The following is a 15,637-nucleotide window of genomic DNA, read 5'->3' as shown; positions in this document are numbered from 1 at the left end:
AAACCCAAAAGTCGTGAGATCATGACCTGAGCTGAAACCAAGAGTTGGTTGCTTAACCGACTGAGCCAATCCAGGCGCTCCTAAAGCTCACTATTTTAAATGAGGCAAGTCAGGGATCTGTTGAGAATACACTTGCAAGTAGCTTTTAAAAGATCAGCAAGCTGGGTAAGGAGCCAGGTAAGACATGGGGGAAGAAAACGAAGCAGAAAATATGAAGGAACTGCTGGGTAAAAGCCAGATGTTTCAGAGCCTCTAACCTCATATTCAGCAACTAATAAGTTCAGTAGATACTTATGGGTGTGTCTGCCTAAAATCCCTTCCCTTTCCTGGCAGCTGCTCTCCTGTGTCACCCATACATTACAGGAGGCTCTTGGCTGCCAAGTTTGTAGGATGTAACCTTATGGTCATGGCTTACTGAAGAGAGGTGAGCATCTGGTCCATGGTGGCTATGTATCCTTCCCTGAGAATTTGTAACTGGGACTAAGAGATTTTATCCTCAATTTGGTTCTTCTCTTGAAAAGAGAAGCAGACTTGGGAGCTTTTAGTAAACATTTCCACTGCTCTAATTCTTGGTTCTAGCTGTATATGGTCTTAATTTCTGAGACATTCCTGAATTGCCTCTGGTTCAAGCTAGCTTGGGTGGGTTTGTTTCCTGCACCCCCAAAGAATCCTAACCAAGTCAAAGAGTAGAGTTTAAGATGTAGTCAGAACAGAGCTCAGGAACTAAACAAAGCTCGAACAAGATGCAATTGGAGCTAGGACCAGCACTAAGAGTGACTGGGTAGAAAAGAAAGGAACAGTAGAAAAGCCACTGACGTTTATTCTAGTCCTCTTCGATGTCTGTATTTCTCAAAAATAAAAAACTATTATGTCTAGCCTAGTGAATTTTTGCTGATGAAGTCCTCACCTATCTCAGACAGTCTTATAGTAGATAAGATAAGATGTAGCTAGGATAAGATTAACTGTCAATAAGAATCCCAGCAAAGGCAAAGGGCTTCCAACTTAATTTCCTATCAAATTATGAACCTCATCAGAACTCTGGTTTCTTCTCTGATGTGGGGCACAAAATAGTCATAGGCTAATTCAGTATCAGTGTATCATAGTATCATAAGCCCCAGGCTGAAGCAGATAATCTCTATCAAATCAAGTCATGAGTGACTGTTTCTGTATTTCTCTATTTCCTATTCAGGCCTATTCAAAAGACTTGGAAAGGGGATGTAAGAAATGAAGGAAAGAACCAGATACTTCAAACTGGCTATGACGTATAGGGTTTAGAAGAGATGAATATAAAGAAATAAATTCCTGTTACTACATGAGCATTTCTCTTGTAGTAATATCAGAAGTACTGAGGAACCCCTCACCCCCACCACTATCAAGTTTCTTCATTAAACAACTATTTACTGAATCCCTAACTACCAGACCCTGGACCAAGGTCTGGGGATAAAAGTGAACAAGAGAGATGTGATCCTTATTCTCACAGAGATTATGTTCTAGACAGGAAGGCAGGCAATGAACACACAAATCAACCAACCCATAATAATAGTATGTGATAAGTGCTATGAAAGAAATAAACAGGAAACCATGATAGAAAACTGAGGAGAAAGACATTAACTCTATTAGCAGCCAGGAAAGTGCAAATTAAATTTAATGAGATGCCATTTCACATACACCAGATGGCAAAAATTTTAAAGTTAGGTAACACCAAGTGTTGACCAAGATACAGAGAAACAGGAACTCTCATACACTGTTGGTAGGCATGCAAACTAGAAAAACTATTCTGTAGCACAATCTAGTAATCTCTAGTAAAGCTAAGAGATATCTATCCTACAGCAGTTTTACTTTTAGGTGTAATCTAAAGAAATTCTCAAACACAGTCACACACACAAAAGGATATATACAGACAGATACACTGCAGCCTTATTTATAATGTCAAAAAATTTGGAAATAGCCTAAATATTCATCAATAGGAAAACTGATAAATAATGATCTATTCATATAATGAAATACAGATTAAAATGAACTAGAAGCATTAATATACAGATAAAATCTTAAAAACATAATGCTGAGTAGAAATGCAAAAGGGTATGTATGTATCGCTTACATAGATTTTTTATTTTTTTATTTAAAAAAAAAATTTTTTTTTTTTAACGTTTATTTATTTTTGGGACAGAGAGAGACAGAGCATGAACGGGGGAGGGGCAGAGAGAGAGGGAGACACAGAATCGGAAACAGGCTCCAGGCTCTGAGCCATCAGCCCAGAGCCTGACGCGGGGCTCGAACTCACGGACCGCGAGATCGTGACCTGGCTGAAGTCGGACGCTTAACCGACTGCGCCACCCAGGCGCCCCTTACATAGATTTTTTAAAAAGCAACATTACATAGATTGCATGTTTATATACATACATTTAAAACATAATACTTAGAGAAGGAATGTACACTAACCTTAAGATTTTGTTTCCTTCTGGGAGCTGACAGATTCAGAAAAGGAACTCAAGAAGGCTTTGATCTCTCTTGTGTTTTAATACCTCCCCCTCCCCCCATGTTTTACTTCTTGAGAGAAGAAATAAAGAGGAAGAAGCTGGGTCCTGCCAAATGGATGACGCTACAGGAGAACCCAAGTTGAAGAGACTGCAACAATTTGTCAGCTTCACAATCAGGTTGCCGGAGCCTTCAGTAAAGTTTTGCTAAAATACTCCAGCTTGGTTTCAGCTGTGCTACTGAGGATGGAGGGAAAAACCAGGTAACACTGTGGCCCTAAGGCTAGCAGGACCTCCCAAAGCTAGGTAATTGATGATGAGAGCATGGGGCTGGCGGGGGAGGGGGGGCGGGTAGGATAGTTAGCTGTCAGGGAAGTTCAGAAGAAGGATGATGAAAAGGGAGACATAACAGAAAGGGAAACGTAACTCTGTAACCGTTTCTTAATCTGGAGAAATTCAGAGTTAAAACCGGATCCCTACAAGACCTCAACTTTTTAGGGAGATCTCAGCCCCTACTTCCCCATTATAAGCCTCAAATTATGTAACGACTCAACTATTCATGGGCCAAGAGTCCTGCGCCCTACTTGGAGCAACACTTGGTTGTGGATGTCTCATTCATTTTCAAAGTATGTGAATGTAAATGTTCTTGGTAGAATAAAAAATATGAAAAGAAAGGAGACACTCACCTCCATGTGGACTCATAAATATATCCTTTGCGACTCTGTGTGTGAATAGCTGAAACAAGTCTCCATCTGGAGATGAATGTGCAGGGACCCTGGCTATGGTCAGGCAATTGCAGGGGTGATGCTGCTGCCGCCTTTCTGCTTTAGTCAACGATCATCTGTTTCACAAGCTGCTTTTCCAATTACCTCACCCTTCCCCAGCATTCTAGACAGTGTGACTACACAATGAGAGCCCCTGCTCAAAGGGCAAAGCCCAAGTAGTGTCTAACAGGCTCTGGTCATAGATCTTTCCCAGCACTCTGATTATTTATCATCTCCAAGGATATGGACTTCTTAAACACAATCCCTTTATTCTCCAGGCTATAAAATGACTTGAAATCATATTGGTTCTGTCTCCATCCTGGACTGCATCTCCTTCTTAATCAAAGACGTAACTTTAGGGGCGCCTGGGTGGCTCAGTCAGTTAAGCATTCGACTTCGGCTCAGGTCATGATCTCAACGGTTCGTGAGTTCGAGCCCCACATCGGGCTGTGTGCTGACAGCTCAGAGCCTGGAGCCTGCTTCGGATTCTGTGTCTCCTTCTCTCTCTAACCCTCCCCAACTCGCACTCTGTCTCTGTCTCTCTCTTTCAAAAATAAATAAAAACATATTAAAAAAAAAGATGTAACTTTTTTTCTTTATATGTTTTTTATTTATTTTGAGAGACAGCACATACGTGAGCGGGGAGGGGCAGAGAGAGAGAGATAGAGAATCATAAGCAGGCTCCACGCTGTCAGTGCAGAGCTCAATGTGAGGCTTGATCTCAGGAACCATGAGATCATGACTGGAGCCAAAATCAAGAGTCCTGGACACTTAACCAACTGAGCCACCCAGGCATCCCTCAAAGATGTAACTTCCAATCGAAGAGTTTTTTTTAAGAATTTAAGAGTTTATGGGGAGGGGCTGGGGTGTGAGGACAGGTTAAACAGGTGATGGGGATTAAGGAGTGCACTCGTAATGAACACTGAGTGATGTATGGAATTGCTGAATCACTATACTGTATACCTGAAACTAATATAATACTGTGTTAACTAACTGAAGTTAAAATAAAAACTTTTTCAAAAAAGAATTTAAGAGTTTAAGGATATTACCACTATTTTATAATAATCAATTTTCACCTTTTTTTTTCTGAGTCCTCTTCCCTCAGCTAAATGTGCTGTTATCAGAATTACAAAATCTGACTTGCCTTTTCTCTCTGAATTCAGTTAATTTTTGATCACTTCATGCCCGTTAATACTTCTTCTCCCTGGCAGTCTGAAATAGTTTAGGAAAACTTGAATGACAACATACTCTTGGAAATATCAACATTTTTGTTAGCATGGAATTTTATTGTTTCTAATAAGCAGGCTACTTATGAGCCTTGGATACAGTTTTTGTTATTATATAGAAAACATATTTTAGGTTTATTTATTTATTTTGAAAGCAAGTGAGTGCCTGTGCATACATGTGCATGAGTAGGAAGGCAAGAGAGAAAGGGAGAGACAGAATCCCAAGCAGGGATCTCTGGCATGGGGCTCAATCTCACAAAGCCTGAGATCATGATCTGAGCTAACACCACGAGTTGGATGCTTAACTGACTGAGCCACCCAGGGGCCCCAGGAATTTTTGATATAATACCTCTACTATCTTACCTCCGTGTAGGGGCATAAGATTTTTTGCATAACCTCATTTACTCCCATAGAAGAATCTGCCTCTAAGATTATTCAGCCTTCTGCCTATCAACAGATCACTTTTTCCTTTCTAAAGTTCCATGACACTTTTCCCTGACTCTAGTCTCAACATTCTCCCTCCTCCTCTTACCTCTTTCAGCATAGTTCAGTCAACACTCTTGCAGACTGTTTCTACTGTTACTTCTCAACCACCCACAACTCTCGGCCTTTACACAAATCATGCTCTTCATCTGAAAGCCTCTTTTATAATATGTCCATACATAAAATCTATCTTTTCTTCCTTCAAAGCCAACTCTAGTATCGTCTTCACATAGCCATAGTTAACAATGAGGAGAAAAAGAGTGAATGGTTATTTAACCCACATGCAACAGCCAGAACACTGACTTTCTACGTAGAAAAGTCCAGGCAGGAAGGGTTCCGGGTCTGGCCAATTCAAACACCCCACTCTCTGGCCACAATGAGTGAATGTACACGTGACCCATGCTAAGCCAACAAGAATCTGCCCCTGGACTTTTGCCTAGAGATACAGGTAAACATCTTTTAAGCAGTGAAGCTAGTAACCTGAAGTTGGCAGCCATTGTGCCCATGATAATGACAGAGCTCATCAGAGAAATAAAACCTTCTAGTGACAGGGGAAAAGGGAAATGAGAATTGGGGTGCTGATAAAAAGCACTTTCGCTATTCCTGTAAGATTCTTTTTACCCCCCAACGAGAAAAAAAGTCACCTATATCTTTAGAACTTACTAAAATCAACCTCTCTCTTCCCCACTCCCCCAAACAACTATGACAAAATCAACCCCAAAAAGATGGGGCATCTCAACGGGAGGAACTATGAACAAAGGCCACCAGAAAGGAAAAGCACGTGGCAGAAGTGGGGTAGGCCAGAAATAATTCCAGCTCTCCTGAGAGTGGGGAGTATATATAAAGGAAGCAGTGGGACAAGAGGCTGAAAGGTGGGCTGGGGCCACATTCACATCCTTCAAGGCCAAAGAGGAGCACGGAGCTGGTCAAGCTTTCTAACACAGATTATAGCAGATAGTTGAACTCCAGATCTCTCCAAACACCTCTTTTCTGGGGAAAGAACTTTCAGGATACTTATTTCACTTAATTCTTATTTTGCAAACATGCCCATTCATCAAATGATCTTCAAGAGTTTAAAGCTGTTTAATGATTAATGCAATTAGATGTACATTCCTGAGGTCTTTATATCTATTGTAGCTTTTTCTTTTTCTTTTCATGACATCAGGTATATCACCCATTGAATTGTAGTAGTGGTACCAAGAATAAAAAATTAAGGAATTTTTAACTTTTCAAAAAGAGAGTTTAAAGCTGTTTAAACCCCTTTAGAAGAGGCAGTCACATATATACATTTGAATTGCACTACAAAAAACCAATCCTCACAGTTGGGTTCTATAAATCAGTTCCCCAAAGAGTTACTGCAATTAAGCAGCTAGCATGAAATTACTCAGCCCTTGGCCATGCCTGGATTATTCCAGGAGCAAGAACTCCATTCTTATGAGTGCACTCCATTATTAGCCTCTTCTATGGGAATGATATATCCTAGCAGACAGCAGCTTTGCACTCTCCATTAATATTTATTAAGTACCCCTCTGGTAGAAGTGGAAGGCAATTTGATAAGATATGCCAACAGCTCTAAATACGTTCATTCCAAGAGTCCATGTAAGGAAGTATTCTACAGTGTGGATAAAATTTATGCACAAAAACGTTCAGTGAACTGAACGTATTATAAATGATCTAATTTCCAAAAATAATGGAATAGTTAAGTCATGGTATAGCCAGATGAGGAAATACTAGGCATCTCTCAGAAATTATTTTTGAGTGTTTAAAAATGATATAGAAATGAGACTGTGTTGTAATTATGAAGTCAGAAAAGGGGACACAAAATTGTACATCCAATTTGGCAACTATATAAATTTAAAAGTTACTTTAGGGGCGCCTGGGTGGCGCAGTCGGTTAAGCGTCCGACTTCAGCCAGGTCACGATCTCGCGGTCCGGGAGTTCGAGCCCCGCGTCAGGCTCCGGGCTGATGACTCGGAGCCTGGAGCCTGTTTCCGATTCTGTGTCTCCCTCTCACTCTGCCCCTCCCCCGTTCATGCTCTGTCTCTCTCTGTCCCAAAAATAAATAAACATTGAAAAAAAAAAAAAATTTAAAAAAAATAAAAGTTACTTTATAGGGGCACCTGGGTGGCTTGGCTGGTTAAGGACCCAACTCTTAACTTCGGCTCAGGTCATGATCTCGCAGTTTGGCAGTTTGTGGGATTGAGCCCTGCGCTGGGTTCCACGCTGACAATGTGGAGTATGCTTGCAATTCTCTCTCTACCCTCCTCAAAATAAATAAATAAACTTTTTATTAAAAAGTTACTTTTATAAAAATTATACACACACACCTATTTCAACACCAAACATAAGAATATAGTTGTCCCTAGATTATATGAGTTTTTTTCTTGTTCTGTATAATTCTCTGTGCTTTCCAAATATTCAACTGTGAGCATGTACTCTTTCAATAACCTGAACATAAAAGTAGAAACTAAAAAGAAATAAAATAAAAGATGGTTATCTCTAGGTAGCAGGATCATAAGCAACCTTTATTTTTATACTTTTCTAATTTTTTCCTGATGTTATATAAAGTGTTATTATTTATCTATTAAGATTTTATTTTTAAGTAACCTCTATACCCAATGTGGGGCTCGAACTCATAACCCTGAGATCAGGAGTCACATGTTTTCCTGACTGAGCCAGCCAGGCACCCCAAGATAAGTGTTATTTTTTAAAAGCAATGTATCATATACACTTGCTATAGCATATGTCTCAGCTCTAATTCTAAACCTTTTTTAAAAAGAAAAAATTTTCTTTAATGCTTATTTTTGAGAGAGAGACAGTGAGAGCCAGGAAGAAGCAGAGAGAGAGAGAGAGAGAGAGAGAGAGAGAGAGAGAGAGAGAGACACAGAATCTGAAACAGGTCCAGGCTGAGCTGTCAGCACACAGCCTGATGTAGGGGCTGAAACTCACGAACTGTTGAGATCATGACCTGAGCCGAAGTCAGATGCTTAACTGACAGAGTCTCCCAGGCGCCCCTCTAATTCTAAACCTTTAAATGGTTTCACAAGGAAAGGAAAATTAAGCAGCACCCACATAGACAAATGGACAATAAGCCTGCTGATACATTGTTTCAACTGGCAGTAGGCTCTTTTCTCCTTTCTCATCAATCCTAAACACATCACCTCTAACCACCCCTTCCCACATTACCTTATATCCAAATATAACTGCTGTTTGTCTCAGTGGAGTTAATTATCAATGAAGTGACTTAGGACAAACAAAGAACCAAGAAAAATGGTAAACTTTTTTTTAAAGTAAGATCTGGGCCCAATGTGGGACTTGAACTCACAACCCCGAGATCAAGAGTCGCATGATCCGCCAACTGAGCCAGCAGCCAATGCCCTGAGAACTGGTAAACTTCTAATTATAATTTCAATTATTGGAGGTGAAAAAAAAAGCATGTAGTTGATTGGTAAAGAAAACAGAGGGAAAAGGTGGCTCAGAGTGACATTATGAGCTTGGCTGATGATGCTAAGGTAACTTCCTGGGGACGTCATCAAATATTCCTTAAAGATTTTTCTGAGGCAAGACAGAGATCAGAAGGAAACCCTGATTAAATAGCTTCAGGTAACCTAGTATCACAGTAATGCTAATGGTCAACACCAATGCCAATGCTGAATGCTTTAACATTTAGTGACAATGTTGGCTTTAGATCTGTTTTGTCTCCTAAGAATGCCCAATGGTTTCTGGGAAGCCTTCACGCAAACTAGGCCATTCTAGACTTCTTATATCACAGTTCCTAGTTTTTGGGACTTCTATCGAACTGTCACTAGACTCTTGATCCAGCTGTCTCCAAAGCATCACATAAGCCTTTAACAAAGAGACAGACAAGAATGGTGGTAGAAGATTTGTGAGAGCTAGAAAGAGGAAAAGAGAAGGGTCTATGGTTTTTTCTTCTTTAGAGCACAAAGAACCTGTACATTCAAAACAGTGACAGACACGTGACAGTGACAAACACCTGCCACCATTCTATTTGTATTAGGACGGAACTAAAAGTTATATTTTACAAGGCCAGAATATGTTACTACATCAAAGCTTCACCAAAAATATCATGAGTTTTTGCCAGACTATTTTTAAACCTTAATTTAAAAAAACTGATGCATAATTATATTTCTAAAACTCAATTTCATTTATATCTAAGTATACTTATGTGTGAAAAATTCATAAAGAATATATACCAAATACCATACATTAGTGAAATAACAAGTAATTTTTATTTATTTACTTTTTGTTTTCTTATCTACTTTGCAGTGAGCATGTAGTTTTTTACATTTCGTTTTTCTTTTTGGGGCAGGAGGTACTCAATTTGGTGAAAATCAAATCAATGTATCTACACTTTTTTTTTTTTTTTTTTAAAGTAGGCTCTTTATCCAGTGCGGAGCCCAACACAGGGCTTGAATTCACAACCTTGAGATCAAGACCTGAGCTGAGATCAAGAGTTGAATGCTTAACTGACTGAACCACCCAGGTGCCCCTGCTTCTACACTTTTAAGTTGAAGTGTATGTACGTATATGTGTATGTGTGTACACACACACACACACACACACACACACACACACACACACACACTGTTTTTCCTGGGATTTTTCACTTTGAATTCTACTGTCACCCTTTCTCAAATGATCTCCTTCTAGGTAAATTATATCAGATATTAACAATAGCCAAATTCAACTGGTTCAACCTAGATCCAAACTATAACTGAAATTAGGTCAAGTTAAAAACAAGTAAACCCAAACTTGACTTTAACAGCACTAAGTTGATTCTCTTATATATATAAAGTACCAAATAGTCATACCAAGAGGTGTTTGATACTGGGATTCAGAAATCTGTAACAATGCTATGAGCCTATCCCCTAACAAAATCAGTTTCAGCTGTTCTGTTAAAGAATTTCAGCTTTCAGAACAACTCAACTCCTTACAACATCTCAGCTGTGGACATTTTCAGATGGGAAAGAACAAGCAACAGATCCAGGAAGAGTGGGGTTTTGCAACCCCAATTCCACCCAATGGCAAGTTATGAAACCTGACTCTCAATTTCCTTGTCTGTAAAACAAGGATAATAAGAACCACCTTGTGATAGTGCTCCAAGAACTGGAGATGTGTATATTTAGTATCTACAGTAGGTACCCAATATTGCTATGATGTAAGTGTGCATGCAAGATAAGTATTAGTTCTTCCTTTCGATGCTAATGCTATAGACAGACTCCAATGTACTTAACATAAAATGCATATCTGAAAATAACTATTTGCCTATGCATATACAGGATGGCTGAATCCTGGAAGCAAGGAAGCTGGTTTTCCACACCTTCCTTCTCTGCCTAGTACCCTCTGAGTTTACTTCATGTTGCTTCAGACAGCCACTGCTATGAATCCATCTCCAAACATAAGGTTCTCATTTCCATGTACTCACTTCTTCCTCCCATTTCTTTCAGGGCCAGTCAACAGATAAATTAGGTAGATGGAGAGATGCTGGTTCATTTTATTGATCTGCAAATTGGCAATAGAGCTACAGGCAAAAGCAACTAGGAAGAATAATATCATTTAATTAAGGACTAATGACTCAAGTTGAATTTTGCATCTCCAAGCATAAAGCCAAAAGAAATCTCCATTTTGTATTAATGATACTTAGTTAATTTGTCTTTTTCTTTTAGAAAAAGATTTTGTTGATCAGTCTCCCCTCCAAACTCTCCTCCCCCACCTTCTCTGCAGTGAGGTGACACCACTCCATTTAACACCTGTGACTGGGGTTTCCAATGGAGTTCTTAATCAGAAAGTGACAGCTCAACCCAGTAACATACAACCATAACACAGGCACCTGGCAGGCAATTTTTGAACACTACAGCAAATCGTTTTAAATAAACCTGATCCAATGACCAAAAGAACATGAAGGAGTTATGATTAGCTATGAAGAGAGATCCACTTCTACAAGGCCACCAGCACAGGGAGGGAAGCACTGCAGAAATCCTGTACATAGCCCCCCTTGGTGCTTGTACAGTCCTTACCTGACAGTCAAAGTCCTGGAAGTTTCGTGTACCAGTCTGTCAACAGAAGGCAGAAAACACAGTCAGTTTCCCCATGTGGCTTCCCCAAATGTGCAGCAAATTCAGTTCACAGTGCAAGCAGTGCACGTGCAGCCTTTTGGTCACCATAAAACTAAAATGATTCTCATCAAAAGGCTTCAGAGACAGGGTGGGCTCCTAACATGTAAAAGGTAAGATTACACTTTGGCAGGCTTCCTGTAAAGATAAAGGAAAAGAGCCTGGCTGCCCAGTAATGTAATTTCCTGCTTCCCTCCCTAAAGAGAGCAGTGAGAACCTGTGGGAAGAGGATAAAACAAGGATCAAAGTCTTAGGGCACAGTCACAACCCACACAGAAAGTATCTGGGAAAAAGGGGTTGGAGGCCAACCCTGAGAGGAGCAAAGGAGGGCAGGAGCCAGGGTGCCCAGAACCAGGAATTAAAGAAAGAATCAAGAAGAGAACAAAGATATAGATGGATCAGAAATGGAAGACTTGTAATTTAACAAGGGAAAAAGGCAATATCACTGAAAGAGGGAAAGACAGACAAAACAGGATTCCTAATACACTGGCCTATCTGTTGCATCCCATAAAATTGCTGATAGGAAAAAGGACAAGTCACTGAGTCATTTCAAAAGTAGAACATAGTCAAAAGATTCAAGGAGAATTCACCAGACTTCTAAAATGAGATTATATCATAGTAATGTTTGTTTGGGAAAAAAAAAAAAAATCAATGGCAATGACTCAGAGGCATTTTTATAGCATTTCAGATGCCAGAGTTGCAAAAATATGACCTAAGAGTATACAAAAAAGATAATGAGTGATATATCTGAGAGGGGAAAAAACCATTCTGACCTGATCTTTCATAAGTAAACACCCCCACCCCCCAGGGGAAAATGTCTCATTATTTAGAAACTGTGTTAGAGTAACATATCTGTTCTGTCTACAATTGACTTCCAAGAGATGTGGAGCCACTACTAAACACGTTCCCAAAAGCTGCCCCTCCAGACAGGATCTAGATTTCTGATCCCAAGGGAGTATGAAGAAGTCCGATACCCCTTTTCAAGATCCTCTTAGAAACAGTTCTGTATCCTCTACCCACACTGCTGGCAGAACAAAACAGACAGGTTAGAAACACAGCCCACTGTGTAAAAACAAACCAACCAACCAACCATACACACACACATAAAACCTCTAAGATATAAACTGTCCTCTCTATAAGAGTTAACTAGCAGAACCTACTGAGATAATCTAGAGTGACACTATCTATTAGGGTAGCCATTAGCCACATGTGGCAATTAAAATTAATTAAAATAAAAAATCCAGTTTCTCTGTCACATTACTCAGATTTCAAGTGCTTGATAGACACATGTGGCTAGTAGCTACTCTATTATTGGGCAGTGCAGATACAGAGCATTTCCATTATTGCAGAATTTCCATTTTTCCATTTCCATTACTGAGAACTTCTGGATAGCACTGATCTAGAAGCAGAAAGCTTCTGAAAGAACAAGGCTAGGGAGGAGCACACCCTTGTTTCTCTAAAATCGGCAGTGAAGTCACAACAGATTACCAATCACAGAGACAGAAGATGGGACCAAGAACAGGAAAGAGTGGTAGAGACAGCTAGTCTGAAATATTGCTCCTGGCATGAAACCACATTCACAAAATAAAGTCTGATGCAGTCACAGCACGGAAGGACACCTAAGACACCACGCAAATGGGACTGGGTAGCACATCTCTGAGGAATGCTGTCGTTGGCAACAAGGATCATAATGTTCCACGGCTCCCACTAGCCCCACAAAATGCCTGAGAAGTCCTTCAGAGAAGTCACTGCATTTAATTTCTAGTTAGATTGTGAAAAGCAAAAGGAAGGGCCCTCTCATGCACTACTAGGGTAGATGGTTTAAGTAGGATATGGTGACTAAGCAAAAATAAAGGATACAAACAGTCTTTACAATTTGACCTCAACTACATTAATATGCACCAAAAAAAGACTAGCAGAAAAATACCAAAATGTTAACGACAGCAGCTATTTCTCAATAGAGAGATGATGGATGATTATAATTTTCTTTGTACTTTCCTACAATAAGGAAGTAACTCCCTTTTTGTAATTAGAAAAGTAGAAAAAAAGGATTTGGTATGATACAAAAAATATGTTTGTAACTTGTTATTTTGTAATATAAGATTTAAAGATTCATTTAATCTTTTGAGGAATAATGTATAATGATATACAAACAGACCATATTAGACTTCAATCTTTTGGCTTCCCAGAGGTTCCTTTAGAGACTTAGAAAGATTAAAGAAAATCACTTTAGACTGAACTAAAATCTTGGTCATAGAAGAGAGACACAAATTCGGATGAGCTCTTTGGGAAGCAGCTGTCACTGTATGCATGAGTTTTCCTTCCTCACAACCACATGATCACAGTCATGAGGCATTTTTTGAGTTCCTAAAGCCTGAGATGAGCACAAAACCTCTGAAATACCAAAAGGAGAAAGAGGCAATTCTCTCCAGAAACCAAAGCCACCCTTTTTCATTAACTATCTAGCAAAAAAACAACTACATATTCCTTATCCAACATTCACAGCTAGACTCCCAGAAAAAAGGTACTGTAACTGGACAAAGACTATCTAACAGTTGTTGACTTTAATTCCAGTATAATTAATGTGGTGTTATATTAGTTTCAGGTGTACAAGGTAGTGACTCAACAATTCTATACATTCCTCAGTATAACACTTGTTATTGTTGTTGTTTTTAACGTTTATTTATTTTTGAGACAGAGAGAGACAGAGCATGAACGGGGGAGGGTCAGAGAGAGGGAGACACAGAATCTGAAACAGGCTCCAGGCTCCGAGCCATCAGCCCAGAGTCCGACGCGGGGCTCGAACCCACGGACCGCGAGATCGTGACCTGAGCCGAAGTCGGCCGCTTAACCGACTGAGCCACCTGGGGGCCCCTATTGTTGTTGTTTTAAAGAGGCACAGGTGGTCTTGGAGAGTGACTACAGGCTTCCTGAGTGATCATCCCAGAGAAAGGATATGATTAAGTCTGTTTGATAGTATTTGGCATCCAGAGTTTCTGAATGGAGATCATTAGCTGGTCCCCTCTCAACTGTGGTAAACTGAAGCCATATTCTCTGAATTCATCAAAAATTCAATACTACTCACTGGGTGCATCCTAGAAGAAAGAATTCCCTAGGGACTTACCTATCTCTGATATTAGAGGTACATGGTTATACTCTAACAAAATTCCCAGAAATTTCAAGTTCTGGGTGTTTTCTTTTTTCTTTCTGTCCATTTTGAAGATACCATTAATTCCATGTTCAGAGAGATTCTTGCACTAAGCAGACTTAATTAGCAGAAAAGGAGTCAAGAAAAAATTAAAATAATAGAATAATTGGAGGAAGACAGTAAAAAAGAGTGGGCCAAGAAAAAAATAATTACTGAAAGTTGCAGTCAAGGTAGACGCCAGCCAAAGGGAGTATTTCCTGGTGTAGCCTCAAGACTACATGTAGAAGGTGAATGAAGATAAATGAAGCAGCTCAAGAAGGTAGATTAAAACGTCATTCTCTCAAATATTATAAGCCTGGAGAATAAGCAAGAAGCAACTAAGAATAGATCAATGAATGAAGAGAAATATGAAAAGAAGGATGATGGGGGGAATTTAAAAAACAATTGCTAGGGAGAAAAGAAATGTAGTTTCCCGACATGAGATCTAGTCAAGAGGCATATATAGTTTCAAAAGACAGAAAACAACAGATATAAAGAAAGACAAGATGCATAAGACCTTAGAACCAACTACCAACAGGAAGAGATTTGGGGCAAATATACCTGTTCTGTGAATCTGAAGTATGGTAGGGTACCTCTATTCCCAGTCCTGGCACTCAGTAAACACAGTAAACATCATTTTTAAAGGTTATAAGCATCTCAAAATAGAGATATTCAATTTGAGTAAGAAATGAACACCAAAGTTACATGCACTTTAGGAACTAAAGTGGGGAGAAGGAGTTGTTACAATAATAAAAGTTTTAGAAACAAGCTAATTTGAAAAAAAAAAACTGTCAAAGAATAAAATATGGCATTTCTAGTAACAAAAGACAATCCCTACCAACAGAAAGTGGAAGGGGCGCCTGGGTGGCGCAGTCGGTTAAGCGTCCGACTTCAGCCAGGTCACGATCTCCCGGTCCGTGAGTTCGAGCCCCGCGTCGGGCTCTGGGCTGATGGCTCAGAGCCTGGAGCCTGTTTCCGATTCTGTGTCTCCCTCTCTCTCTGCCCCTCCCCTGTTCATGCTCTGTCTCTCTCTGTCCCAAAAATAAATAAACATTGAAAAAAAAAAAAAATTAAAAAAAAAAAAAGTGGAAAGATGGGTAACTGTATAAGCAGAAGGGTTAGATAAGCCTAGAAAATACTTTTTCTTTGTTAATAAAGATTAATCAATTAACACGGATTAATAAATCAATGTTTTTACAATCATCAATAAACCTTTATTTTAAAAAGTTTTTTTAAGTTTATTTATTTTGAGAGAGAGTGGGGTAGGGGCAGAGAGAGAGGGGAGAGAGAATCCCAAGCAGGCTCTGCACTGTCAGTGCAGTGGGGCTCGAACCCATGAACTGTGAGATCATGACCTGAACCAAAA

The 15,637-nt window shown here is 39.6% G+C and overlaps 1 protein-coding gene across 4 annotated transcripts in view; it reads right to left on the bottom strand.

The window, feature by feature from the left end:
• The window catches only part of NDRG3 (NDRG family member 3), a 68,514-nt gene that overhangs the window by 28,556 nt on the left and 24,321 nt on the right, over window positions 1–15,637 (bottom strand). For 2 of the 4 annotated variants that reach the window (XM_030309661.1, XM_030309663.1), the window contains exon 3: window positions 10,989–11,024. The exons of the other annotated variants lie outside the window; for them this stretch is intronic. In XM_030309661.1, coding sequence (XP_030165521.1) covers window positions 10,989–11,024 — 36 coding nt within the window. The remainder of the gene's footprint in view (window positions 1–10,988; window positions 11,025–15,637) is intronic. 4 annotated transcript variants of the gene reach the window in all.

The sequence above is a fragment of the Lynx canadensis genome, chromosome A3, assembly GCF_007474595.2.
Source record: "Lynx canadensis isolate LIC74 chromosome A3, mLynCan4.pri.v2, whole genome shotgun sequence".
In the NCBI taxonomy this organism is placed as follows: Eukaryota; Metazoa; Chordata; class Mammalia; order Carnivora; family Felidae; genus Lynx; species Lynx canadensis.
Note: the sequence above shows the minus strand (reverse complement) of the source record. Positions and strands in the feature narration are given on the sequence as shown.